Here is a 27,451-nt window from a genome sequence, read left to right on the forward strand (position 1 = left end):
CAGACCCACTACATGTTCCCGAAGCCTGCTCTCTTCCTTCATCACTGAGTGTTACCATGCCATCAGCCCAGCTTCAGCTCACCAAGTGGTCCATGGAAGCACATTAGACCTAAAATGACTGTGGGATTTTAGTATTTTTTTTCTAAGTATGACACACATGGACATTCAGGATGGCTTAAGCCGTCACCAAGTCCCCTTGCTATCCTGAATTACCCTAATGACCCAGCAGGCAGTGCTTTTGGCTACATTCAAGACCCTTGTCTAATACCCACAGCCCACTCTTGGCAGTTACCTTGGTAGCGAACACTCCAGTGATGTGCATGTCAGTATGCAGACTGTGTGTGCTCCCCGTGGACAGGAAAGACACATTGACTAAGCTTGGGGAGATCTGCACAGCAGCTACTTGCTGGTGAAAGTGCGATGACATGGCTTGCTCACTGAGGATGGACACAGAGTTGACGCTGCTCACTGCCAGAAGGTTCTTCCTGGAGCCCCACTTCAGTACCATGTGGGGAGAATCAAATGCATAAACAGGAGAGACCGTCAGGAAGTATATAAACACTCCCGATGAGAGTCTATAAGCTGCTTCTTGTTATGTAAAAACAACTTAAAAACTTTAAAAAAGGTAAAATATGTACTCTGTAGAAACATTTTAAAATACTGATCGACTTGAGCTATGAACTGGCAGGCAGACACCTGTATGGCTGTTCTACCCAGGGTCTGCTCTAACTGCAGGGCATCTGCTAGGAATTTGCCATGAGATGTCAGGGAACGAAAGCACAAAGACTGGGTTTTATATGCTTCTATTTGTTTAGTTTTTATTCTTTTCTTTAATTAAATTTATTTATTTTACATCCCGACAGAAGTTTCCCATCCCTCCTCTCCTCTGCCCCCTCCACCTCAATCCACACCTCCTACAGGAGACAAGGTTTTAAAGTTAAAGACAGGGCTCTCTTCATAGCACCTGCTGTCTTGAACTCCCAGAGACCCACCTGCCTCTGCCTCCTGAGTGCTGGGATTAAAGGTGTGTGCCACTATGCCTGGCTAGTTGCTTCATTTTTTTTTTTATGAAATGTCCAGAGCAGACACATCCAGAGTCACAAAGTGTATTACTGGCTGTGGAGGGCTGGGAAAAGGAGAAGTGGAGGAGGGTGTGCATCTCGTTTAGAGCAACTAAAATGTTTTAAGGTTTGTTGTGAAGAAAAAAAAATATTGTGGTGAAGGCTGGCAAAACTCAGTGAATATACTAAAAACTACTGGATATGTAACTTGTATATTAATTAAGCTGTTTTAAACATAGTTACATATGAATATATATAGGTAGAGACAGAGAACTTAGTATATAGATTGACAGATATTAATATACATCCACAATTCCTTATCTGCAATACTGAAACTCAAAAGACATTTCAAGTCTATTCTCTTCTTTTTCCTTCTTCCTCCTCCTCCTCCTTTGGTTTTTGGAGACAGGGTTTCTGTGTGTAGCCCTGGCTGTCCTGGAACTCAGACCTAACTCTGCCTCCCCTGAGTTCTGGGATTAAAGGTGTGCACCACCACTGCCTGGTTCTCCTTTCGTTTCTTAAAAGACAGGCTCTCTCATTATGTTGCCCAGGCTTTCCTCAAACTTGTGAGTTCACTGATTATCCTGCCTCAGCCTTCCAAGTAGCTGGGACTATAGGCGTGCATCACCACACCTGACAAATACTCCCCCCACCCCACCCCCCGACAGAGTTTTCTCTGCGTAGACCAGGCTGGCCTCAAACTCTGAGATCTGCCTGCCTCTGCCTCACAAATGTTGGGATTAAAGGCATGTGCTACCACCCCCATACAACTCAGGCTGGGCTCATGCCTCAGGTTCCTAAGTATTGGGATTACACATCTATATAATTTCTTGTTAGTATTATTTTCCTGGTGCTAAATTGAATAACTGATTAAAAAAAGGATTAATTTTTTTAAACAAGTTAATTATGTTCTCTGTTTGGTACAGCAGACAATGAGTGCATCAAATGTGCTACAGAGCTGTATACGGTACCTTTATTTGTGTGATGTTTCCTTCAAGCTCAGTAGGTGTTTGAAGGGCCCACATGTCCTTGCCCTCCACCCCTCTGCCATTTGGGGAATTTGGCATTTTTTTCCACAAGGCTACTCGCCCTTTATTGGTCCCAGCAGCCAGGAGACCTACAGGTAAAAGCAAAGCACAGGTTACTTGTTGACAAAGACTTAAAAGGTGCTGGGGATGCTGTTTTTTGTTCCATCTGCCTTAGGCTGCTAATCCAATGCTCCACCAGTGCTGAGTACTCAGCAGGGGCTAACTCAGTGACACTGGCTCTTCTCCTACTTCCTGTCCTTGGTATTTGCACACGCATGCGTTTGTATACTTTCCCTAGTGCACAAACACTTAGCCATACCATCCAAGGTCCAGGCATCGATGTATGTAATGTCAGTGTTATGTTTTGGTCAAACCTTTTGAACACTGTGTGAAATAAGACTTTATTGCTACTTGTTCATCTTTGACTGACTGATCATAACAACTTACTTTCTTTCTTTCAAGACAGTACCTCTCTATGTAGCCTTGGCTGGCCTAGAATTCACAATATAGACCAGGTTGGCCTTGAACTCACAGAGATCCACCTACCTCTGCCTTCTTAGCACTGGGATTAAAGGTCTATGCCACCGCACCCAGCTTCCATTTTTGAATAGGCTGTAAGTCTCATTATAACTTTTCTTCCCTGACACAATGCTTAAAGTTTTCTCTATTCTTTTCATGGCAGGTTAAGAAATCTCACCTTTGGCTTTACAGAAACAAGCACAGTTTATACTCTCTCCTTTTTCGAAGCCAAACTTCTCCTGTGGGCTCAGTATGTAATTCTCTCCTCGTTCTAAGTCCCAGAATCTGCAACAGAAAGAGGAAAGCCCGTGAAGGGCTGTGTTAGTGTCCTCCTCTGACCTGAGGGCTGTATCCAGCTTGGGAAGAAAACTCAGAGCTGTGCCCTACAGACTCCTAATACAAAAAAGAAACCTGATGTTATACTGTTTACAGTTAACAAGGGTGATTAGTAAAGGAGAGTTTACATGTGGCATAGAGGAAGAAGAGAACACAGGAATCCCAGCTACACACTGTAACAGTTAACATTATGTGGCCAAAAAGATACCAAAATGTCTGTTTCTATTTATGCCAAACTTAAGAAACTATGCAGAACTAGGCTTGGCAGTGTGCATCTATAGTCCTAGTTACTTGTGAGGCTGAGGCAGGAGCATTGTTTGAGCCTAGAAGCTGAACACCAGTATAAACAGTAGCATCAAGACCCTGTATCAAAAACAAATTTCTCCCAAACCAGGCAAAGTGATTCCAAGGGCAGATGTGATATAGTCATGCTGCCCGAAGGCATGGGGGAAACAGGAAGAAAAGTTAGAATAAGGGCCTGGGGCCTCCACTGTTTAGTTTCATAGACCTGTCTAATATGTGAAAGTTCATCCAATGTGAATTATCCCTGTGTATATTAAAGAGTCTGTTATGGACAGGATTTTCCAGAGATCTGCTTGGTAAGACAAGCTCTCACCTGAGCACTGGTTCTCCGATGGCTGTGACAAGAAGACTACCCTCTATCAAAGTGATATCTGCCCGGCGGCCTGGTTTCCCACTCAACTTTACCTGTATGGGGAAAAAGGCAACTTGAAAGAAGCACAAGGCTCTTGCTGAGATGCTTGATGAAACTGTGTTAGCCTGGCATCTGGTCTTCAGTGACATCACTGAGACTCACCAAGGGTCACAACACAAGGTAAATGGGGGAATGGGAGAGTTGGCCTTATTTTTAAGGGGTTGGGCTGGAGGGAAGACTCAATTTAAGAGCACTCGCTGCTCTTCCAGAGGACCAGGGTTTGATTCCTAGCACTCACATGGCTGTTCACAACTGTTTGTAACTCCAGTCCCAAGGGATCCAACAACCCCTATTGGCCTCAGTGGGCACTAGGCACACTCAGGGTACACAGACATGTATGCAAGCAAAACACGTACACATAAAATAAAATAAAAATTCTAAAAAGATTAGGAAAAAGATGTATAGGCTGAAGCAAACAGCAACTTACACATGAAGAGATGTCTGACCTAGTGCATGGTGGGCATTTCTATACTGAATACTAAACACTCCTTGCTCTGTCATGACTATACTTTAGGGACAGTCTCTCATTCCCAGTTTGTGCAGAAAGCAGACTTTCCCAGAGTCCAACAACCAGGACAGAGCTAATCAGGTACCTGAAGCAAGGTGCTATGAGCTGTCTCCTCCCCATCCCGTTCATAAGTTGAAGTACCAACTACCTATGTGATGATATGGACACAAAGGGCCCTCAGCAGGTAAGTAAGGGAAGATGCTGGAGTCTGGCCCCAAGAACAGATGGAGCAGAGAGCGCATGCTCTCATTTTCCCTCAAGCTCATCTGTTCTCTTCCTCCAACTCTCCAGACTCCATGGAAGGACACAGGGAGGCCATTCTATGTAATCCAGAAATTGACCCCTCAGCAAGAACTGAACTGGCTGTAGCCTATTTGGACTTACTGATTCCAGAACTGTGAGTGAAATGTCTGTTGTTAAACTATCTAGTGAGTGGTTATTTGTGAAGTTGGCTCAAGCTGACTAAGACACTTTGCCATGACATTCCAGAACTATTCACAACTGCTGTTATAGGACACAATGAGCTCTCCAACCTAGAGGAGTACCGTTAGGGAAAGCTCAGCATTCTCTATGGTTCATGGATTCTTATAAATGGGGACCAGCTGGGCATTCTGGCTCACCCCTATAATCCCAGAATCAAAGAGACTAAGGCGGCCTGGAGAGATGGTTCAGAGGTTAAGAGCACTGACTACTCTTCCAGAGGTCCTGAGTTCAATTTCCAGCAACCACATAGTGGATCACAACCATCTGTAGTGAGATCTGGCGCTCTCTTCTGTCATGCAGGCATACATGCAGAACACTGTATATGTATTAAATAAATAAATATTTTTTTTAAAAAAATAGAGACTAAGGCAGGACAATCAGAAGTTCAAGGACAGCCTTGGCTATATAGCAAGTTCCAGGCCAAGGTGGAAACATGACCTTTGAGACCTTGTCTCAAAGAAACAAAAAATATGCTGGGGGCGGTGGTGTATGCCTTTAATCCCAGCACTCAGGAGGCAGAGGCAGGCAGAGCTCTGTGAGTCTGAGGCCAGCCTGGTTTACAGAGTGAGATCCAGGACAACCAGGGCTACACAGAGAAACCCTGTCTCGAAAAACCAACCAAACAAACAAACAAAAGCCCCCAAACCAAACCAAAACTGATAAAAAAACAAAAGAGGCCTGGAGAGATAGCTCAACATTTAAGAGCACTGACTGCTCTTCCAGAGGACTTGGGTTCAACTGTCAGGACCCACATGATGGCCCACTCCAGTTTCACGGGATCCAACACCCTCTTCTGGCCTCCATGGGCACCAAGCATGTATTTGGTATAGAGACATACATGCAGACAAAACACCTACACATACTTAAAAAAAAAAAAAAGAAAGAAAAGAGGAGCAAAAGATGAATAGGGGCAGCAAGCAACAGGGCTCTTAAATGAACTGTACAGGATGTACAAGCGACCTTTATCTAGGAGCATGTGGCAATGGACGCCTTTCCAGTGGGCTTCTTAAACGTGTAGAGGGTCTCAGCGCTACAACACAGCTGTCTTTCATGGACATCCTGGCATCTTAACATTCAGTTCAGTCAAGGTAACTAACATTTGCTCACTGCATAGAACAAAGTAAACACCTATGGTGGCAAACAGCAGATGTGAAAGAATATGGTACAGAACTGCCACTGTAACAGACACCGGGCAATGCCACCCCCAGCTCTGGGACAACAAATGAGCCTCCTTAGAGCACTTTCATATAGCTGCAAAGTGGGGACAATGTCTCCTGTTCTATCCAACTCTGTGTGGAAGTCCAATGGGATGCTGAAGGGGAATTCTCTAACTGAGAAGGGCACAGACTGGGAGCAAGCCTAGGTAACCCTGATCTTATCCACACCTGTTCAGAGATACTGGAAAATCTTTCACGTTCCTCACGTATACTGAATAGCCTAAAGTAAGAGGTGACACTGAACAGCTGGGCTAGCTGCTCTTCCAAGCAAGTGACAGCTCTTCAGCCTTGCTAACCAAGATAGAAAAGACAGTCAAAGCAGGCAAGACTCCCAGGTCCTTAGCACAATCCAGTAGGCCGGCTAGTCCAGCACCTTCTTTCACCTACCTTCATCACTTCTTCAGCTTCCCCCTCAGGAGTCACCACATACAAAGACAGCAGGAGGTTCTGGGTAACCACAACCAGTGCTTCTCTCTTCTCAATGTAGAACAGCATCTGGACGGAGCTATCTGTGGACGCCACCTGGGCAGTCTTGCCTTTTTCATCCACATAGTGCACTGTCCCTGGGGAAAGAGGTGGCTCCTGGCTCATTGGTCCCCCTCCCCCCCAGACAGGGTTTCTCTGTGTAGCTTTGGTGCCTGTCCTGGATCTCGCTCTGTAAACCAGGCTGGCCTCGAACTCACAGAGATCCACCTGGCTCTGCCATCCAAATGCTGGGTTAAAGGTGTGCACCACTGCCACCCAGCAGGCTCATCAGTCTTTCAATGGTACCCATGAGCAACAGTTTCTATCTCCTTAGGGATGCTCAGATAAAAGGTCTGTCATCTTTATGAGAACTTAAGACATTTGCCACAATGTTTCTCAGGCTACTGTCTCTGGTTGATTTCTGCTTTACTGGCCAGGATAGCTGTCTCTGGATTCTTTCTCCACTACTCTCCTGGATGACATAAATTAGTATCCAGCCCATCTGATTCTGTAGCCTTGTAACTAACTGTTCCATTATCTATGTTCATTATCTTTAGGTGTATTTTTTTCATTTTGTTTCTATTTATTTATCTTTATTTTATGTGTATGGCTGTTTTGCCTGCATATATGTATTTGTACCACAGGCATGCAGTGCCCAGAGAGGCCGTCAGACTCCCCTGGGACTGGAGTTCTAAATGGTTGTGAGCTACCATGTGGGTTCTGGGAGTTGAACTTGAGTCCTCTGAAAGAGCAGCCGGAGTTCTCAATCACTGAGCCATCTCTCCAGCCTTCTTTAGGAGTATTTGTAAGCTCCCTATACTGAGACCCTAAACGATGACTCTTCTCTCGGCCCTCAGGTCTCATGTCATTGGCTGTATCCTTGCCATCCTGCCTGGCTCTCTCTCGCCTTCCCTCTTTTGTCCTCCCCGGCTCCTTAGCATCTGAACTTCAGGAAGTAGTGGTACTACAGCATCTCTTCTCCCTACACAGACTCCTCTTCCTGTCCTGTCCTGAACAAGAGCTTCAGCACTGGCCAGCACCATCTACTCTGCCTCCTTGGTTTCTTTTTAGGTGTCTGAGTCATCAGTGAGTTCCAGGGATTCTTTGGCTTGTTCCTGAAGTTCTTCAAGAGCCTCATCTTATTCTCCATGGATAACTTGAGTTCTCATTAAATGGAAAGTTCGAAGTCATCTAAGTTAATTTTAACAATTTTAGTATTTAATAAGCAGAGATCGTGGAGCAGGGTCATTAGACATCAGGACAGCAGACACTAATATAATCCCCATCTTCCACAGAGGGAAATTAAAGCACACAGATGATCTTGCACCCTAATACCCACATCTTGGGGGTTAGGCAGCGATCTAGATCTAGATCCTCCATAGCTCTGTATACAGCCTCTTGCAGGCTGCCAACATCATTCCTTCCCCTCAACTCTCCTTCCTATACCCTCCCCCTGCCCCTTGGTGATGCACCCGCTTGGATATTCCCTCCGGGACTTCCTCAATTGTCCCTCATCACTGGCTCTATCTCTTTATCCTCTAAAATGAAAGATCTCTCCTATTCAGAAATTATAAACTTGTGATCTCTTCCAATATCAGCAGCCTCCCTTCTCAAACCCAGCCACCTCCTGTGGCTCTCATTTCTTGGGCTCAGCCAGGTACCACACCTGACTATCACTCTTTCTCATTAGCTTCAGAATGTATTTATTCAGTCCTGGCAGGGAAGTGTGTCTCCTGCTTATACTGAGAACAAGTGATATTAAAATCAACTGACAGTCGGCATGGTGGTATAGCTATAATCTCAGCACTCAGGAAACTGAGGTAGGAGGGTTCCAAGAGTTTAAGATCAGACTAGGCAAAAACAAAACCGCAAAATAGGTAAAAATCAACAGATGGTGCTTAATAGTAGCCTCTGTGAGGGCTAGCTGCAGGCTACAAGGGCAAACTGTCATTGTCCTGCTTATGCTTCATTCTCAAGAACCTGAAACACATCTAGCATACAGCAAGTACTTGATAATTATGCAGAATGAATAACAGGGGAAGCACTCAGGAAGCAGAGCTCTGTGAGTTCAAGGTCAGCCTGATCTACAGAGTGAGTTTCAGGATAGCCAAGGCTACACAGAGAAACCCTGTCTCAAAGAAACAAACAAACAAACAAAAACAAAACCCTCCTTGAGGGCAGGCTTGGTGGCACACACCTTTAATCCTGGAACTTGGGAGGCAGAGGCAAGTCTACACAGTCTGGTCTACATAGCATGTTCTAGGCCTGCCAGGGGTATGCAGGAAGACCTTGTCTCAAAAACAAACAAACAAACAAAAAAACAAAAACAAAAACCAACAACAAAACCCCAAACAAACCCCTAAACCAAAACAATACCAATGAAAAAAATTAATCAACCCATCAACCAGACAAAAAGTGTCTGATGAGCTGGGCATAGATAATGGTGTATGCCTGTAGTCCCAATATTTAGGAGACTGTGGCAGGAGGAAGATCATGAATTTGAGGCAAGCCTAGGCTACATAGTGAGACCCTATCCCAAAACCAAAAATAAACAGTAACAAAACTTCTTGAGGAAAACGCTTCAACACAAATTAAGATGGCCTGTCCTCATCTCTTCGAGAGCAAGCACAGTGCCATCTAAGCAGGAGGACATCTTCAGGGAGCCCAGCATCCAAAGAGATGTGTCCTGTAACCTGTCTTCATTTTACACAGAAGTACTACTGTCAGCCTAGCCTAAAATCTCTTTGGCTCCCACAATTACATCCCAAGTTGCTCACCATCCATCAGACTGACAAAGAAAGACAGCCCCTCTTGAGACCCCGTCTTCAGGAAACTTCCAAAGCTGCTTTTTCTCCAGTTAAACATGTCCAGGGCTTTCTCATCACCACTTACTGCTGCCTTTGCCAACTGAACCAGATTCCTGAGAGTAAAGGACACAGCAGTCAAGACTTCTAGAATGACTTGGGGCTGGGTCCATCTGGGTCAGGAGCCATACAGCCCAGCCCCAGGATGAAGGCAGAGACAAGCCAGACCCAGTGGGGCTTCATACTTACTCTCCAGGTGGGGGGAGCCGGAAGATGCAATGGGTGAGTGGCTTCCCGTATTCGTGTTTCAGGAGTGGAGTCCCCTGTACTCGGCCCCGCTGGTCCAGTCTCCACAAGAGCAGGACTCCAAGCTGCAGGAGGCCAACAACATGTGTAAGGACACATTCTTACAGGACCACTGATCGGAGGTAAACAATAAATGGAGAGGTACAACACTGGCGATTCCTTGTTCAAAAACATTACTGTACTGCATGTGTACCATGGAAATGCATACTATTCCAAAGTATTTCTAGAACCACAACTCTCCTCTGTGGCCCCTCCTCTTCCTCAGTCCTAGAGAGAGCAGCTGTCATGCGCTTAGAATGAATTGCTAACTTTAGAACAGATTTTGGTTTGCAGTACAGAGCTCCTATAGATGACTCCAGTTTCCCTACTACTGTATTGATGGTACATTTCTTAGAGTTAATGAGCTAGGGCTTGGGATACAGGTCAGCAGTAGAGTGCTTTCTTAGTACACAAGCTAGAGACTGAATCCAGTCTCTAGCACTCCCAGGGAGTGGGATGGGGGGGAGAGGAAACACTTGGCTGGAAACTAATGAGCTAATATTTATATCACTACCAACTGAGTCCACACTACTTTATTCAGAGTTCTTCAGCTTCCCTTACTATCCCTTTTCTGTCCCAGAAACCTAACAGGATTCCACATGACATTAGCTGTCCTGTCTTCTTAGGCTCCTGTGGGCAGTGATTTCCTCAACATTCTGTTTGCTTAGTACTGAGGTGCTGCTCAGGTGCAGTGTAGGGCACTGCCCCACTGGGATCTATCTGACGTTTTCCCCACAGCTGGATGGGGTTGTAGATTTGTTGGGGGAGGATCAGAGAAGCAGTTCCCTACTACGAACACAACTCATCACTGTGATGTTGACCATGATACCTTGTAGAGGAAGCTTTCATACATTGCAAAGTGACTCTTTTCCTCCCTTTCTTTCTATGCTGTACTCCTGAGAAAGAAGGATGCAGTGTGCATTTCTCATTTAAGGGGTGGGAGTCAACATTATACTTCCTCAAGGACGAAGTATCTACATAAATTATTTGGTATTCTTCAGCATAAGGAATTTGTTTTTTTCCCATTATTTGTTTACTGATAAGCATGTTTATATCAGCATGGACTCTTAAGTATGTATTTCCTGCTTTGGTTATAATCTAAATGCTGTTAAACTCTGTTGCTCAGACTTTTCTAGCTCTGACCACTGGGGGCATTTCCAGTTGCCCTGAGGCCTTTTGATGTGACTACCAGAAGTCCTGGTTCTTTCATTACTGGAAGCACTGAAAACTCAAGCCCAAAAGCTTGGGAAACAGTGTGTTCAATCTGGAAGTCACCAGAAGCTCAGATCAATTACATACTAAGTGCCAGAGAAGTCTAGACGTGGGAGGAAAAGACTCCATCACAACTGGTTGAACTGACTGGGGAATGTGAGTCAAGCTTTGGCAAAAGACCATGTTTCAATCTGAGTCTCTTCACCCTGATACCCAAGCACTCCCCAAGGGCTGTTTCTCCACTTGAGGCCAGTAGACATTTCAGAACCTGTGAACTCTCTTTGCTGCCCTGCTTCAATCACCAATATCCCAAACTGCTGGATGACACCACCTTTAGTGTAGCCAGGAAAAGGATTTTCAAATCATGTGGACTTCAAAAGAAACATATTTGGGCCTCTAAGAAAGATCATGAAGTTCTAAGACAGCATGAAACATAAGCACACATAATATGAAGAGGATATATTATAAAACTGACGCTCCTTGACTCTGCCAGCTCTATGAAGACAAGGAGAGTGTTTAGAAATTCTTTGTGTGTGTGTGTGTGTGTGTGTGTGTGTGTGTGTGTGTGTGTGTTTTGTTTTGTTTTTCGAGATGGGGTTTCTCTGTATAGTCCTGGCTGTCCTGGAACTTGCTCTGTAGATCAGGCTGGCCTTGAACTCACAGAGATTTACCTGCCTCTGCCTCCCAAGGGCTGGGATTAAAGGCATGTGCCACCTGGCGGCAGTTATTTTGTAAAAAGGTTAAAAAATAATGTTATACAGTGAAAAAAAAAAAACAAAACAAAACATGAAAGGATAGGAAAAGGAAACTCTCCTGGAGATGAGTGTTGTGAGGGCACATGGGTGAGGGCACAGGGCTGCATATGCTATAGCTTGTGAGGTGTTCATATCTCTGATTTTAATTAATTAGCTCCCAGATGAGCTCAGGTTCTAAACATTCATACATATCCAGACTTCTGGGCTGCTGATTTGGGGAAGGAAGGTGGTATTGGACCTAAATGCTAGTTTCTTACAACAAAGTGCTAACTTGAAACATTCTTATTTACAGAAAAACTGCAAAGACAGTACTGAGTTCTTGCATATGACACTAATCTCCCTTACTAAAAGACTATAGGACACACTTGAGGAGTTAGGGCTGGGGCTGTACCCAGGAACAATATCTTTTACTCAGTTAGACAGACATATGACCCTCATTCTGATAGAGGGCAAAGAAGCCTGTTGTGATCATGAGTTAAACTTCCGCTGGCTGACAGAGAAAGGTAAATGGAAGCAATGAGCTTCCTGATCTCAGTTTCTTCCTGTTAAGCTAGAAATGTGAGCAAAAAGTAACTTGGAGATGCATCTGCCTCCTTTGTGGCATCTTCTTGCTAGAGATACATTGATCAGTCCCAGGTTCCAAGCATGGGTGCCTTTTCCATGTCTTCATCTTCCCGTGAGGACTTGAAGGCTTACCATTCCCAAGGGTGGCCCTATGTGCCCAGTTACCTCTTTACCCCTCTTATTCCTTCTTAATTATTTCATACAGTGTAGTTGTATACAGTATGATCACAAAGGAACGCTGGCTCAAAGGTAAAACCAGCTCCATTTGTGAAGGTGAGTGAAGGTGACTGTCCTGTTTGTTACTGCACTGGTGGGGAGTCTGAGTAGTGTGCTACGTTCTAATAGCACACCCCTGATAAGCTTGATTAAAGACTAGCTGGCCACATGTTGGGGTGTAGGTCTCCTTAACCTTCATACCGGCCTCTGCAAGAGATACTGGGAGAAGACAAATGGCCTAGCCTGTATGGTGGCATTCTAGGCTCTTCTAGAGCAACAGGATTTCTAATACACATTCAGTGAGATCCCCGGAGATATTTCTTCCTGGGGATAGTCCCTTGCTCAGATGCTATTGACTGGTACACATGAGGTGCTGGGGTGAAGTGGCCTTGGCGTCCTTCCCAAAGTCTGGATTTGGGACAGAGAAGGGAAGGAAGGTCTTTTTTCCCCGAAATGCTGGGCTTTTGCCCAGTGAATGGGACAGCCTGCTGGCCCCAGATTAAGTATATATCTTCTGCCTTCAGCTGGTCTCGGTTGCTTCCCTTGGTGAGCACAACAGGGGTGTTTGTGGAAGACTGGAGAAGTTGCTGGGATCAAGCCTGGTGAGCGATGTTTGCTCACTCTTTATACCTATCTTCCTGCTTTAGCTCATAATTAAATTAGTTCCAGCACAACGTTAGATTTTCTGAGAAGGATTAAACATTTCTTTTCTTAAATGTTCTGACTCAAGGAACTTAGTCAGCTCACAACCGGGTTTTATTTTATGCCTACATAATCTGTTTGGTTAGTTGTTTCTTGATTTTGTCAAGGTGAGGATGATGAAATGTAATGATTCTGAATTATTCTATCTCACAGGAGACTGTCAGACTATCCCATAATATGAAGGTGGAAAGCTCATTAATGATATTCTGCTGTACTCATAGATTGGTGCCTTAATAAAAGAGAAGGTGCCTAGTCTCACTACAACTTGATATACCATGGCTGGCTGATATCCATGGGAGGCCCACTGTTTTCTGAAGAGAAACAGAGGAGGAAAAGTGGATGGGGGTCTTGGGGAGGGACTGGGAGGAGAAGAGGGAGGGGAAGCTTTGATTGGGATGTAAAAACAAACAAACAAACAAAAATTTTGAAAAAGGAAGAACCCAATAAAAAATGGGCAAATGAAACATTAGGTACAGAGAGAGCCCAAATTGGAGATCTCCATCGATCTCTTCCCTTGGAATTTGGAGGCACCCCTTGAAACAAGGGGAAGGGGGAGTCAGAATGGTCAAGGATACCACAAGAACATGGCCCACAGGATCAACTAAGCAGGGCTCACAGGGGCTCATAGAGACTGAAACAGAAATTGTGGAACCTGCGTAGGTATACACTAGGTCATCTGCAAATATATTATGGTTGTTGGCTTGGTGTTCTTGTAGAACTACTAACAGTGGGAGTGAGGGTGTCTCTGACTCTTTTGACTGTCCTTGTGACCCTTTTCCTTCTTCTGGATTGCCTCGCCTAACCCTGATATGAGGGTTTGTGCCCAGTCTTTCTGTATCTTACTATGCTGTGTTTAGTGGATATCCCTGGGAGGTCTGCTCATTTCTGAAGGGAAATGGAGGAGGAGTGGATCTGGGGGAGCAGGGGTGGGTGAGAGGACTAGGAGGAGTGGAGGGAGGGAAACTGTGGTCTGGATGTATTGTATGAGAGAAGAATAAAAAAAAAAAAAAAGAAATAGAAATGATCCCTAGAAATGATACTCATCCTCAAGAGCTAGAGAAATAGACTTTATAGAACCAAGATGTTACACATTTATCTTTCAAGAAACTGCTTTTAGGGGATGGAGAGATGGCTTAGTGGTTAAGAGCACTGACTGCTCTCCCAAAGACTGGGCACAAACCCTCACTGAAATGCTTATCAGATAGTTAAATAGTTAATTTCATATAACGAAAAGCCTAATACAAGAGTACAAAGATCTCTACTTACCAATATAGAAAGATCTCCAAGATATATTGTAAAGTAAAAAATGCAAAAAACAAGAGTGTGCACAGTATGCCATATTTAAAAATTAAGCTAATAAGGACTATACCCTTGTTATATTCTCCAAAGGTATTAGCCATATGCTAAATACTAGGTTCCAGAACCTTTAGGAGGTAGGGTCTACCAGAAAGAGTTAAGTTAATGGACGGTGTGTCCTTGAAAGGGATAGCTGATGTTGGTCCCGTCTCTCTTTGCTTCCAGTAGCCATGATGAGAAAAGATGTTTTCCACTATGCACACGTACTTTGATGTACTGTTACCACATGCCCAAAGCAACATGGACAAGCAGTCATGGATTAGAATCCCTGAAACTACAAGTTAAAATAAATCTTTTCTTGTTACAAGTTATTCATGTTGAGTATTTGCTACAGTGATGGACACTGAGTAATAAAACCTTCTATGTGCAAGTCTTGCTCCAAATGTTTAAGTTTGAAAGTAATCATGAGGTTATGATCAAACATTTAAACTGAGGGACATTTTGGAAAGCAACTAGTCTGGACTCAAAATGTCAATATTATGACAGACAAAAGGGTGAGGAAAGAATGGAGAATAGAAGACCAGGAAATTGGTCATGGCTAAAATACCAATAAGAATGACAACTAAATGTACTGTATGAACCTTGGCTAAATCCTGGGTTAGAAAAAGACAGCTATAAAGGACGTTACTGCAACAAGTGGCAAAACTTTGGGGAGGTGTATGTGTGTGTTGTGTGCATGTGTGTATATGCATGTTCACATGTATGTGGGCACAAGTGTTATATATGTGTAGAGGCCTGAAGTTGAGGATGGATATCTTCCTCAGTTGTGCTTCAATGTATTTAATGAGGCAGGGTCTCTCACTGAAGCCAAAGCTTGCTGAGTCCAGCTAGTCTAGCTAATACTTGCTCTGCCTCCTGAGTGCTGGCAGTACAGCAGATGACACACCTACCTGGCTTTACATGCATTCTGATGATCCGAATTCTCTTTTCCTCCCCAAGACAGGGTCTCTCTGTGTATCCCTGGTTGTCCTGGAATTCACTATATAGACCAGGCTGGCTTTGAACTCAGAGCTCTGCCTACCTCTGCTTTCCAAGTGCTGGAATTAAAGGTGTGCACCACCACTGCCAGGCAGCTGATGATCCAAATTCTGATCTTCATGTTTACATGGCAAGACCTTTATTTTCCCAGTCCAGATAAGAGAAATTTTAATATGGATTGCCTATAGGGTTACGGTACTGTATCAATGTTCAGTTTCCTGAATGTGACAGAAACATAGTAGTGATGTAGGAGATGTCTGAAAGTTAGGTGCTAGGTGTACTTAGGAGTCAAGTATCACAGTATCTGTGAATTTGCAAATATGCAGGAAAAAAGTGCACACAGGAAGAGAAAGGTAGACATGTAGTGTCAACAACTGGTGACATTTACGTGCAGGGTAGGTGCTAAGGCTCCTCTGGCATCACGGGGACACTGGCCTTGATAGTCATAGAGTCCTTAGTGAGGGTGCTGCTAAGCTCTCTGTAGGGAGAAGTCTTACAGTCAATAAACTTGTGAGCTTTTTCTAGTGTCAAGTCCAGGAAAAAAATATATCCAAGGGCCACATAAATATGTGAACTATGAGACTACTGTGTAAACAAAGAGGTTACAGCCCAAATCTACCTGCAGAGTTCCCAGGGGTTGCTCCCTGGCATATCTCACTGGAAGCACACACACACTAGCGCTCTTACGCCTTGTCGCGATGCAGAGCACCTTTCACCATCTTGCTGCAGTCTGTCACTGACAGGCTTCAGACTGTAGTATTTCTCTCTCTGCTACCCAAGACCCGGAGTTTAGGGGAGTGTGGTGGGTTGAATGAGAATGGCCCCCATAAGCTCCCATGTTTGAATGCTTAGTCACCAGGGAACGGAACTGTATTGAAAGGATTAGAAGGATTTGGACGTGTGGCCTTGTTGAAGGAAGTAGGTTGCTGGGGGTGAGGTTTGAAGTTTCAAAAGTCCATGCCAGGCCCAGTGTCTCTCTCTGCCTGCTGCCTGCAGGTCAGGATGTAAAGCTCTTCTCAACTACTGTGCAACACCATACCTGTCTGCTTCCTACCATGATAATCACTGGACTCTCCCTCTGAAACTGTAATCAAGCCCCCATTAATGTTTTATTTAATAAGAATTGCCTTGGTCATGGTGTCTCTTCCCAACAATAGGACACTGACTGTTATGGGAATTCTGTCATCGGGTCCCCTAGCCAATTGAAAGGAGCAGCTTGGCCCAGAGGACGGAGTTTTTATTAGAGGGCACATGACCCAAATAAAATGCAGGGCGTTGAGATGACGCCTTCCTTCTTGGATAGTGGGTGAACTGGCAGCAAGCCATGGAGCAAATGGCTGCGGCTTGGTTCAGATTCACATCCCCCATTAGAATGAAGAGGCGGTGGTGTAAGTGGCGACATAGCAACTGGTCTCCAGGTTTGGATTCGTCGTCCTATCTTGTAATTATTGTGCACAGATTTTGCCTATTAATAAAATGTAACTCATTCCACTGACTTCAGTCTTTATCTGGCACCCCACGGCTGCCTGTGCCCATCTGGCCCTAAGCCTAGCCCACAAGGTCAGCCTTCTCCTGGGGGTGACCTGCTCGCGCCCCAAAACCGCACACCTGCCTTGTGCATTTTCGCTGTGCCCTGCTACTTTCCCAAGTCCAGCGCAGGCAAGCCCTAGAGTGCAATCTAGTGCAGTGTACAGCTGTTCTTTCAAACCAGTTTTGTTCAGTGGGAACAAGAGCTAGAACAGAGGCTGTTGTGGCTGGGGCGTGCGGAGCCTGAGCTATTTTGGCGCCGCACCTACTCCATCTGCTGGTCAAACATTGTCACTACATCTGACTACCTTTGTATGATCCAGCCATCCAAGCATTGGCTATACTTGCTGGTCAAACATCATCACTGCATTTACAACAATTCTCCGAGGATCTGAGCTGCAGTAAGACACTTGACAACTTTAAAACAGTAAACTATTAATAAAAGAAAATAAAAATGGGAAAAGACAATCTTAAAACCTTTCCCAGGTCAATGACTGGGAATATTAAAATGCAGGGCATTAGGACTGTGTTCACTGCTACTATGGACAGGATGCTAGAAAAACTAACTGAGGAGATAAACAACTTAGCTGGGATCAATACAACTTTGGTCATAATTGTTATAAGTCTGGCAATTCATATCTTATCCTTAAAAAAATGGTTTGAAGCCGGGCGGTGGTGGCGCACGCCTTTAATCCCAGCACTTGGGAGGCAGAGCCAGGCGGATCGCTGTGAGTTCGAGGCCAGCCTGGGCTACCAAGTGAGCTCCAGGAAAGGCGCAAAACTACGCAGAGAAACCCTGTCTCAAAAAACCAAAAAAAAAAAAAAAAAAAAAAAAAAAAAAATGGTTTGATAATGGTGCCAGATATGAGATTGACTGAAAAGATACAGGCGTTAGAACATGGTAGGCAAGCCTTACAAATAGTTACTAAGTAGAATAAGACAGCTTTGACTGACAAGATAAAGGCTTTAGAAACATTTACCACTGAGGAGATCAAGAAAGTGACTGATAATATGCAAACCTTATGATTAGTTACTAAGGAGAATAATACAATTTTGACTGACAAAATAAAGGCTTTAGAAATATTTATGGATGAAGAGAGTAAAAGGTGACTGATAATAAAGTGTTAGAACAGCTGACTAAAAATATACAAGCCCTAAAAAAGCCACTACTGGTAAATTACAAGCCTTAGAAAAACTTATTAAAACTGATAATAAAAGCGTTCAGACACAGACAGAATAACTTGGCCTTTAGCACCTTTCACATGCATCCCTATGTGCATGGTGGGGATGGAGATTGTGTACTTCTTACCTTATCTCCAGATACCAGGCAGCTCCCACTGGTACTCCAGCTGAGGATGGCAATGTCAGTGGTATGTGGCAGGGGCACTGTGTGCTGCTCCTTGTCCTGCTTATTAAACATGATCACTTCTCCAGTCTCCCAGCCAATAGCCAGGATAAGCCTTGTTGGGTGCCAGCATAGTGAAGTGACTCGGAAGGACCTTTCAATGTGGGTGTCAGGCACAGGCTCACCCTATGTGGGACAAGAAGTAAAATCTCCCATTGTAGACAGTGGCAGGTATATCAAGAAACTGTCTAACGCACACAATTTACATCAGATAGTTTAAGATCAGAAGAGCTATTTAATAAGGAGATGTGACAGCTGGTCTTCCGTGTGCACATGTGCATGTACTTGAATACAGCCTGCGTGGAGACTAGAGAATGAGGATAGGTATCTTCCTCAGTCACTCTCCCCATTACTTTTAATTAACAAATTATTTATTGGGAGCTGAAGAGATGGTTCAGCAGTTAAGAGTTCTTGCTGCTCTTCCAGAGGACGTGATCAGTTCCCAACACCCACATCATCTCTAACTCCAGCTCCAATAATCTGATATCTTCTAGCAACCAAGGGTATTGGCATACATGCACACTCACACACACAAAATAAAAATAGAATTTTTTTAAACGATTACTTATAAGCTGGGTAGTGGTGGCACATGTCTTTAATCCCAGCATTCAGGAGGCAGAGGCAGGCTGATCTCTGAGTTTGAGGCCAGTCTGGTCTACAGAGTGAGCTCCATACCCAGGGATACACAGAGAAACCTTGTCTCAGAAAGAACAACAAAAAAAAAATTACTTTCTTTATGTGTATACACGTGTGTGCCATAATGTGTGTGGAGGTCAGCAGAGAACAACTTGGGGGAATTAGTTTACTTCCTTCCTGTGGGTCCTGCAGGGGAACTCAGGTCCTCAGGCTTGGAAGCAAGCACCTTTACTCATAGAGTCATCTCGACAGCTCGCCTTATTTTGAGAGAGACTCTCTCATATGAACCTGGATCTAACTGCTTCAGCTAGGCTGCTTGGCCAGCAAGATCCAGATCTTCTATATTCTGACCTCTATAGGTGTGAGAAAAGGAGTTTCTATCCTTTGAAGACACCCAGTTTGTGATAACTTGTTATAGCAGCCATAGGAAACTAGTACAGCTTGAAAGGGTCAACATGGGATACAGAAATGGCTCAGGGGTTCAGGGCACTTACTGACTTTGCTAAAGGCCTGGGTTCAGTTCCCAGCAACAACATGACAGCTCACAACCATCTATAACTCCAGTCTCAGTGCTGCCTTCCGACCTCGGAGACATGCACCTGGTGCATAGACGCACAAACAGGCAAAACAATCATGCACGTAAAATAAATAAATCTAAAGAATTCAAAGGGCCAACATGAAGAGTTGAAGAAGGCATGTACAGCACAGGGGTCAGGTTTAAACATGCTCTTGAATCTATATGGCAGTGATAAAAGAACTGCCATATATGAATGTGGTGATATTTTGTTGTACTCTAATAAAACTTGCCTGAAGATCAGAGGACAGAGCCAGCCACAGAGTTAAACATAGAGGTCAGGCACTGGTGACACACACCTTTAATCCTAGCACTCGGGAGGCAGAGATCTTTCTGGATCTCTGTGAGTTCAAGGTCACACTGGGCTACATGAGATTGATCTAGTCTAGGAGAGAAACAGAGCCAGGCAGTGGTGGCATACACCTTAATCCCAGTATTTGGGAAGCATATATGCCATTAATCCCAGCACTAGGAAGGTTGAGATAGGAAGTGAAATGGCTGGGCAGAGAAAGGTATACAAGGCTCGAGGAGACAGAAACGAGAGAGCTGTTCGGCTGAGGACTCAGAGGCATTCAGTCTGAGGACTCGTGGAGATCTGCTGAGGAGTTGGTGGGATAAGAAGTGGCTGTGGCTTGTCTCTCTGATCTTTCAGCATTTACCCCAATATCTGCTGGCTCCAGGTCTTTTATTATAAGACCATTTGGGATTCGTGCAACATATGAAGGCTTTGATGATTGGGAATAATTGGTCTTTAGGAAGAACCAATGAGGAGAAATCTAGAGCAGAGTTATCCCGACTCCTGGCCTCCACATCTCAAGAAAAGAAAAGAACACAAGAGCTAGAAGCTGCTGAGGTCAAAATGGCTCTGATGACTCACCTGTTCAAGGTAGACATCTACGGTGCCTCCAGAAGATGGGCTTATGGATGCGACTGCCAGGAATGGGTGGGTGGGGTGCCAGGTAATGAGAGAGGGAGATCTGGATGCATCTGGGGCTTTGATTCGGTGATCAAAATACAGTGCCATGATGATGCATAGATATGGTCAGGGATGAAACCTGCAGAGAGGAAAAAACCACCAAGAGTAACTTCATATAAAATCACAAAAGAGAAACAAACCTACAAAGACCTTAAATTAAATTAAATTAAATCAAAATAAGCCAAATACAGTGACACAAGCTTTTAATCCCAGCACTCAAGAAGAGGCAGGAGGATCCTTATGTGTTTGAGGCCAGTATGGTCTACATAGTGAGTTTCAGGCAGCCAAGGCTACATATTGAGACCTTGTCTCCAAAAAGGGAAAATACCTTATATTTTTAAAAAGGGGCTATATGCTACCTTCAATACATCCATTTTTATACAGTGTTTTAATAGTTCATTCTCTCTTTCACTAGCACTTAAGTTCTTAAATGAGTATCGGCCATATAATTAAAAAGGCAGATGCTCACAATCAAGTTACTTAACCAGAATCTGTTAATAGCCTTAGTTCAGGAACAAGTACTTACCTTTTCTTCTATTAAAACAAGCTTCAAGTACCTAGGACATAAAACAAGAAAAGGGAAATCTCACTTTTTCCAGTTAACTGGTCCTCATTTTTACAGTCATCAATTGTTTTCAGGGGTAAGTGCTTCCATCAAGCCAACTTTTTGGAAAGAATCTGTTAGGCCTTTTATGTCAAGGAATCATACTAACAAGTAAAGTCACTCCTTTGAGACACTGTCAGAAACATAGGATGGGATCTTTTGTTGTTGTTGTTTTGCTTTTTTCGAGACAGGGTTTCTCTGTGTAGTTTTGGTGCCTGTCCTGGACCTTGCTCTGTACACCTGGCTCTGCCTCCCGACTGCTGGGATTAAAGGCATGTGCCACTACCGCCCGGCACAGGATGGGTTCTTAAGTAGACTTTCAGGGGTAGTGATCAGTGACCACCCTTTAGGCCAGCATAAGATCGCTGGCTGCATCAGGTAAACATTATTGAAAAGATGTGTAATTCAAAGTGATCCAAGTCAGGTCATGGTATCTTTATAAGCCATCCATCCGAAGGCTGACTAAGCGCAGGATTTTGGCTTTCTTGTCTTCCCCCTACTTTGCACTAAATGCATCCAGAGGAACCCACATGGCAAATCAAAAGATCGGCAGGGGGTTCTGGGATTGCGCAGTGAAGAGACAACACTCACAGATAGAGCAATCAAGAGAGTCCTGGCAGGTCGCCTCTAGGCCCCCGGCCCGATCTTGGAGGACCCACCCATCCCCAAGCTTGGCTGGGCTCCCTACCCCAGCCCCAGACCCCTCTGCACCTCAGCTATAGGAATCTAACTTCTCCAGATTCCCTGTGTCTCCATGTTGCCAGGACAACACCGCTGGAAGAAAGCAGAAGCAGTCGAGGGAGAGCGCCGCGCCTCCGATGCTTTCCGAAACGACTGGCGGCTGGCGGCGGAAAGAGCCGAAGACAGTCGGTACCACTCCGCGCAGCTCCGAATCTTAGGCCCGCCCCAGGGCCACAGTTTGGGCTGCCTGCTGATGGATGGATCAGAACTATTTGCTACTCAGGGGAAGCTGTGTCAAGTTTCCTGGTATTTTCTCTTTGGGTTCATCCTTCCCACCCCTCTACGGAGGCCATCAGCCGGCACCTCTCGGAGCTTAGCTGCATCTCCTCGGATGGGAGGACGCGGCTCGAGAGCTTCTCTGGGACGTTCTGAGTACCGGACGCCGTCCCCAAGTGTGGCGCGTTGACGTCTCCCGAGCCAGCTGCAAGCTGGTGCTCGGCAGAACCTCGCGACTAGGAAGGGGGTACCCTGGGCGACCGTGCGCACTTACTTCAGCCAGTGTTAGCCAACGGCGGGTGTCGCCGCAGAGCAGGCGCAGTAGCACGGTCCACGCCAATGAGCGAAGGGGATAACCAGAGGCCAGGACCTCCTGTGAACGGGGGATACTCATCTTCAAACGCCACTTGCGTAAGCAATAGAATTTCTAATAACATTTCCTTATCGCTTCGAAGAGGAAAAGTGTCAGTGGGCTATGCTACGCTATGTTTATGGCCCTAAATCTGTTTTCTCAGCGCCCCGTCCCCACCCGAGTTCGCGCGCGTTTCAAGACGTCCCGCTGAGGCGGTGATTTCTTCTCACGCATCCGTCAACATAGCCTCAGCCAATCACAGCCAGGACGTTGAGCCTATTGGTTGTCGGCTCGCCAATCAGAGGGGACGCACGATCCGCAAGAGCGCGAGGTTGCCGTCACAACACGCCCCACGTTGCGGGCCCGCCCCGGCAGGCCGTGCGCGCGCGCGCACGCAACCGCTGCCGACCAATGACAACACAGCTGGTTGGGCGCGCCCGCAGAAAAATTGGACGTGCTCGTTTTCTTGCAAGACGTCCGCCCCGCCCCGCTCCGGCGCTGACTTCAGGTCCCCGGCGGCCGCCGTAGCCGGAACTGTTTGGAGCGCGGCGGCCCGGGTGTGGGAGGGCGAGCGGCGGCAGCCCCGGCGCCCTCAGCCCTGTCAACCGCACGCCGGTCAGCGGAGAGGACGTGCGAAGGGAACGGTGCTCGGCGACCGCATCTGACATACGACCACCAGCCCGGCGTCGCGGCCTCGCCGCAGCCGGAGCTGCCCGGCCCGGTTGGTTCTGCGGGCGCCCGCGGAGGCCCGGGATCCGGGATCCAGACTGCCGGGAGGCGTGGATGAAAAAGGTGACCGCAGGCTGCACACGGGTGCCTACGGGATCCGCGGAGGGGCCGCGGTGTTGGCGGGCTGCGCTTCGTGCAGCCAGCGGTCAACTCCTTGGGAAGGTGCGAGCTTCTCCCACCCGGAATGGGACAAAGGGTGTGGAGCCTGGATGAGGCCCGCAGTGCCCGAGCCTCCCACGGTCAGGAAGTGACGGGTTTCGTTGACGGACTCCTAAGGAGTCCACTGCTGCTGGGGAACGACCGGAATGCGCTCGGGGACGCGGCCTGGCGCGGGGGCAAGTGGGTCCTGTAGGACGGACGCGTTTTACTCGGTGGCGTTGGCCTGGCTGGTTCTGGGAATGGGTTTCACTCCCTAGCGCAATGACAGGGTTCTGGGCACCTGGGTGAGGTGCTTAGAAGTGAACAGATTCCAAGAGAAGTCCTGTGCTATGAAATCCTTTAGCGTGGGTATTGTCTTGTGTGATTCTGTGCCAGAGTTTTCTTAAGCCAGTATTAGATCAGATCCCAACAGGAAAACTGCACACTATTTGTTGCAGCACCATTTTGTGGTGTTACTTCGAGTTTTACGTCCCAGTTTTTACCCTCAGTCTGTTTCCTTGTTAGCGTTGGTGCCTTGCTCTGTCTAGTTTTCTTATTAAATAGGAATGTTCTCAACAGTTGTGTGGAGCCTAGGGTCGCGTCTGCTGAAGAACACAGTGTTTCTCTTTCCTTCTCCATCACGTACACAGCCTATGCTTAATATGTTGGAATGTACCTGATCTTTAGTTTATTCTTCGTGCAACTTCTCCAGGCTGCAGATAATTGTTACTTTATTTATCGATATTTTTATGACAGTGGTAGAAGTTAACGCAAGAATTTTGTTGTTTCCAGAATTGTTTACATAGTTCAGTTCCGATTCTTGAAATCCGACTGGAACATAATAGTGTTTGCTGTCACTTTTCCGGTGTTCCCTAACCTGCTCCATGCAACAGGCTTTGTTGCAAGAGGGTTGTAGTCGGTCCATCTCCCATCTCCCGCCTGGGAAGGTTCCCGGAGTGCAGAGGCTCTCTCTTGCATGCCAGCTTCGGAGGGAGCGGCAGCTTTGGCCCGTGGAGCACTGGGGGCTCCCAGGGGCAGCGGGCCTTTGCACTAGGCAGGTGCGCGGCACGATCGCGCACCTCTCCAGCAAGCAGAGGAGAGGCCAGGGGCCACAGGCTGTGCGGGGAGCTAGGCGGGCCCAGGCTGGGCCATGAGCTGCATCGCCGTGGGGTAGGTGGCGGGACAGTGGGTCACTTAGCGCTGAGGCCAGGCCTTGCCGCCGTGCCTTCCACGGCTCCGGGCCGTGTCGACCAGCCTGGGTTGGGGGCATCCAAGGGCGGGGCGGGGTCCCGGTCCGGTCGGAGTCAGCACTGTGCGGGCCCTCGGGCGGGCGGCGGGCGGCGCTGGAACAAACAACGGCCGCCATGTTGGGAGGCCGGCGGTAAACTTCTGCCCGTCGCCCTCCTCACCGCTCCTCGCCTCTCCCGCCGCAGGATGACAGTGAAGTTGGGTGACGCCGGCAGCGGGGAGGAAGGGCTCAAGAAGCTGGGCAAGCGGACGGCCGATGAGGAGTCGCTGGACGGAGAGGGGCCCGGCGGCGCGGACGCGGCGGAGGACAGCAGCAGCAGCACAAAGAGGGACGGGCAGACCCCTCGGGCCGCAGGAGCCCCCGCGCCACCCAGAGGGTTACCGACGCCGTCCCCACCACAGGGCAGTCCCCAAGACCAGCACCACTTCCTCAGGTCCAGCGTGCGGCCACAGAGCAAGAGGCCCAGGAAGGACGCGCCCTGTGCTGTGGGCAGTGGTGGTGCCAGCGGTTCCGGGCCGCGCGGAAAAGGTAGGGACCTTATCCTTTGGCGGGTGGCAAGACCTCCTTGGGTGGCACTTGCAGGGGCACATGCCCCCTTCTACTCCTTCGAGTCTGTGGCTTTTCTCTTTACACTAGGATAAGGGGCAGTGATTGTCCTTTCTCTGGGCAAGAGAAATCGATTCCCAAAGGGTCCCTGACGCCTTTCCATGGATGGCCATTTTAAATTAAGCACAATAGCTCAAGAACAGGCAGAGAAAGTACCTGCCCTCTGTCCACACCTCAAGTGGTGGGAATTTAACAAAAAAACTGGCTTTTGAAATTTATGGGTTGTTGAGGTTGTTGATGAGAAATCCAAAAAGTAAGGTTAGTGATGGCAGAGGCTGCGTTTGGCTCATTGTCCTCCGCCTAAGACTTCCTGGCTTCAAAGTATGAAGAACACAAAAATGGGACCCTTAGAGTTTCAGCTGAGGTATACTTGGTGTCACAGAAAGGATCTCTACTTGAAACCAGCAGGGACCTTTCAGGAGGGCAGCCCACAGTGCTGTTCTTGTGTTGAAACTGTAACTGTTTCCTGAGGCCTCTTAAAGAAGTGATTTGTTTTTGGAGATTTATTTATTTACTATGTATTCAATGTTCCATCTGCACACCAGGAAAGGACACCAGATCTCATTACAGATGGTTGTGAGCCACCATGTGGTTGCTGGGAATTGAACTCTGGAAGAACAGCCAGTGCTCTTAACCTCTGAGCCATCTCTCTAGCCCAAGAAGTAACTTTTTTAAAAAAAGTACCATTTTGGTTCTTCACATGCCCCTATTTTCTTGTCTTCTTTTGTCTATTTGTATTTCAACATCGTGTTTTTTTTTAACTATGCGGGGGATTTGCTCTTACATGCTTTTCAGACCAAGTTTGCCCCCCCTTTTTATTTTAAAAGACAAGACCTGGGTAGCCCAGGTTGGCCTGGAATTTACTAAGTAGCCTTAGGCTGTCCTTGAGCTCATAGAAGTCTTTCTGCCTTAGCTTCCTGAGTGCTAAGATTACATGCCTAAGCTGATATGGTTCACTTATAACAGTTTTTTAAAAATACCAAATGGAATATCAATTTCCAGTGTGTTCTCCATACTTATAGCCAGGCTTGGAGGCACTCACCTTTAATCCAAGCACTTTGGAAGCAGAGGCTGGTTGATCTCTGTGAGTTCAAGGCCAACTTGATTTACATAGCAAGATCTTGGCCACCTAGAGCTCCATAGTGAGAACCTGTATTTAAAAAACAAAACCCAAATCATTCACTTATAGCACTTGAACTATTATAGTTTAATTTTTTTGTTTGTTTCTTTTGGAAGTATTGATTTAAATTACCAAGATGATCCTGGTAGTTTTAAAAACAAAATGTTTCAAGAGCTAAGAGAGAACCTGCATTGAGGATCTGACCCAAATGTGTCCCATTAAATTCACTTCTGCCTTGTCCTCATCTGGAAGGCTGGCCTTCAGATTTATGGCCTTACCAAATGATAAAGCACTTTGAAGTGAGTCTACCTATTTAAAGATCTAAGCCTGAGGTGACTTTGTATATTTCCAAAACTAGAAGTTGCTTCACCAAGTTTGTTTTGGTGTTAGAAAAACATGGGTTTACAAAACTTGATTGTTTTGTAAAATGGCTTTTCACTAGAAGACGCATATGCTTAGGCTCCTCGGGTCTGTGTCAAGCTCTTTTATGTTCTTCGGGTGACTTGGTGGTGATATTTCAGAAAGCCCTCCCTGCATGTAGACTCCTACTGATACCACATCCAGCATGTCCTTGCCCTCTCAGCTCTCTGTTCATTCAGATTTGCTTTTCTGTCAGAGATGTACCCACTTCAGAAAAAAGGAATAATAGCAATTGTTGGCGCCTCTTGAAGTTTGGCTGCTGGGAAGAAGTATGTTGGTGTGAGCACGCTGACTTAGACATAGCTCTGTGTATATACTAGAAGGGTGCCAAAGCTGGTGTCCAGTGGGTGGGAGCTGTGAGGTGACAAAGGAGGGTTGTGTTTGCTTGCACAGGTGGAAGAGGTTTCCTGGCTAACTTCTTCTCCCTTGTCTCATGGGTGTTCTGGTTCTAATTCTTGTCCACTGTGTGGCTTGCAGTAGACTAAACTATAATAATGCTTCTAGGAGGGAAGTGAGAGTTTGTTTCTTTTGACAACTTCTTTGGCAGTGCTTGCCTTTCTGCTGAGTCCTCTTGTTAGCTGCCATCCACTCATGGGCTGCACAGACCATTTGGATGTACTTCATCATGCCCTGGACATCTCCATTCTGGCTTTGGAGAAACTTGCTCAACCATCACCTCCATCCACTGCCAGGAGAAGTCAGGTGTGATCACATGTCCAATCACGTTGTGTGTCCAACCCTCAGCAATGATTCTCTGGAGGAACATTTCTCTTATACACTGGAAATCTCCACTTTGGCTCTCCAGCGTGGGTCAGCAGGAAGTGTGGAATGCCTGCAATTTTAGTCTCACTTGGAAAAAAACATGACTTGCATGTGTGAAGAAAGCTCCCAGCT

At 46.2% G+C, this 27,451-nt stretch overlaps 2 protein-coding genes across 6 annotated transcripts in view; one reads left to right on the top strand and one right to left on the bottom strand.

Annotated features, from left to right (window-relative positions):
* Positions 1 to 22,488, bottom strand: part of Ift140 (intraflagellar transport 140) — an 88,139-nt gene extending 65,651 nt beyond the window's left edge. The window contains exons 1-11 of one of the 4 annotated variants that reach the window (XM_028854686.2): positions 22,218 to 22,488; positions 20,909 to 20,939; positions 20,284 to 20,461; positions 18,101 to 18,322; positions 9,386 to 9,507; positions 9,110 to 9,252; positions 6,255 to 6,430; positions 3,561 to 3,652; positions 2,787 to 2,893; positions 2,033 to 2,178; positions 293 to 496 (exon numbers count right to left, since the gene is read on the bottom strand). In XM_028854686.2, coding sequence (XP_028710519.1) covers positions 293 to 496; positions 2,033 to 2,178; positions 2,787 to 2,893; positions 3,561 to 3,652; positions 6,255 to 6,430; positions 9,110 to 9,252; positions 9,386 to 9,507; positions 18,101 to 18,322; positions 20,284 to 20,430 — 1,359 coding nt within the window. In that variant the 5' untranslated portion in view covers positions 20,431 to 20,461; positions 20,909 to 20,939; positions 22,218 to 22,488. Of the gene's footprint in view, positions 1 to 292; positions 497 to 2,032; positions 2,179 to 2,786; positions 2,894 to 3,560; positions 3,653 to 6,254; positions 6,431 to 9,109; positions 9,253 to 9,385; positions 9,508 to 18,100; positions 18,323 to 20,283; positions 20,462 to 20,908; positions 20,940 to 21,697 lie in introns of all 4 variants that reach the window. The other 3 variants (XM_028854685.2, XM_028854689.2, XM_028854688.2) reach the window with 3 other exon arrangements.
* Positions 22,489 to 22,779: 291 nt separating this feature from the next.
* Cramp1 (cramped chromatin regulator homolog 1) overlaps positions 22,780 to 27,451 on the top strand; it is a 67,805-nt gene continuing 63,133 nt past the window's right edge. For both annotated transcript variants that reach the window (XM_028854561.2, XM_037201449.1), the window contains exons 1-2: positions 22,780 to 23,087; positions 24,596 to 24,939. In XM_028854561.2, coding sequence (XP_028710394.1) covers positions 24,597 to 24,939 — 343 coding nt within the window. In that variant the 5' untranslated portion in view covers positions 22,780 to 23,087; position 24,596. The remainder of the gene's footprint in view (positions 23,088 to 24,595; positions 24,940 to 27,451) is intronic.

The sequence above is a fragment of the Peromyscus leucopus genome, chromosome 8b, assembly GCF_004664715.2.
Source record: "Peromyscus leucopus breed LL Stock chromosome 8b, UCI_PerLeu_2.1, whole genome shotgun sequence".
Classification (NCBI taxonomy): Eukaryota; Metazoa; Chordata; class Mammalia; order Rodentia; family Cricetidae; genus Peromyscus; species Peromyscus leucopus.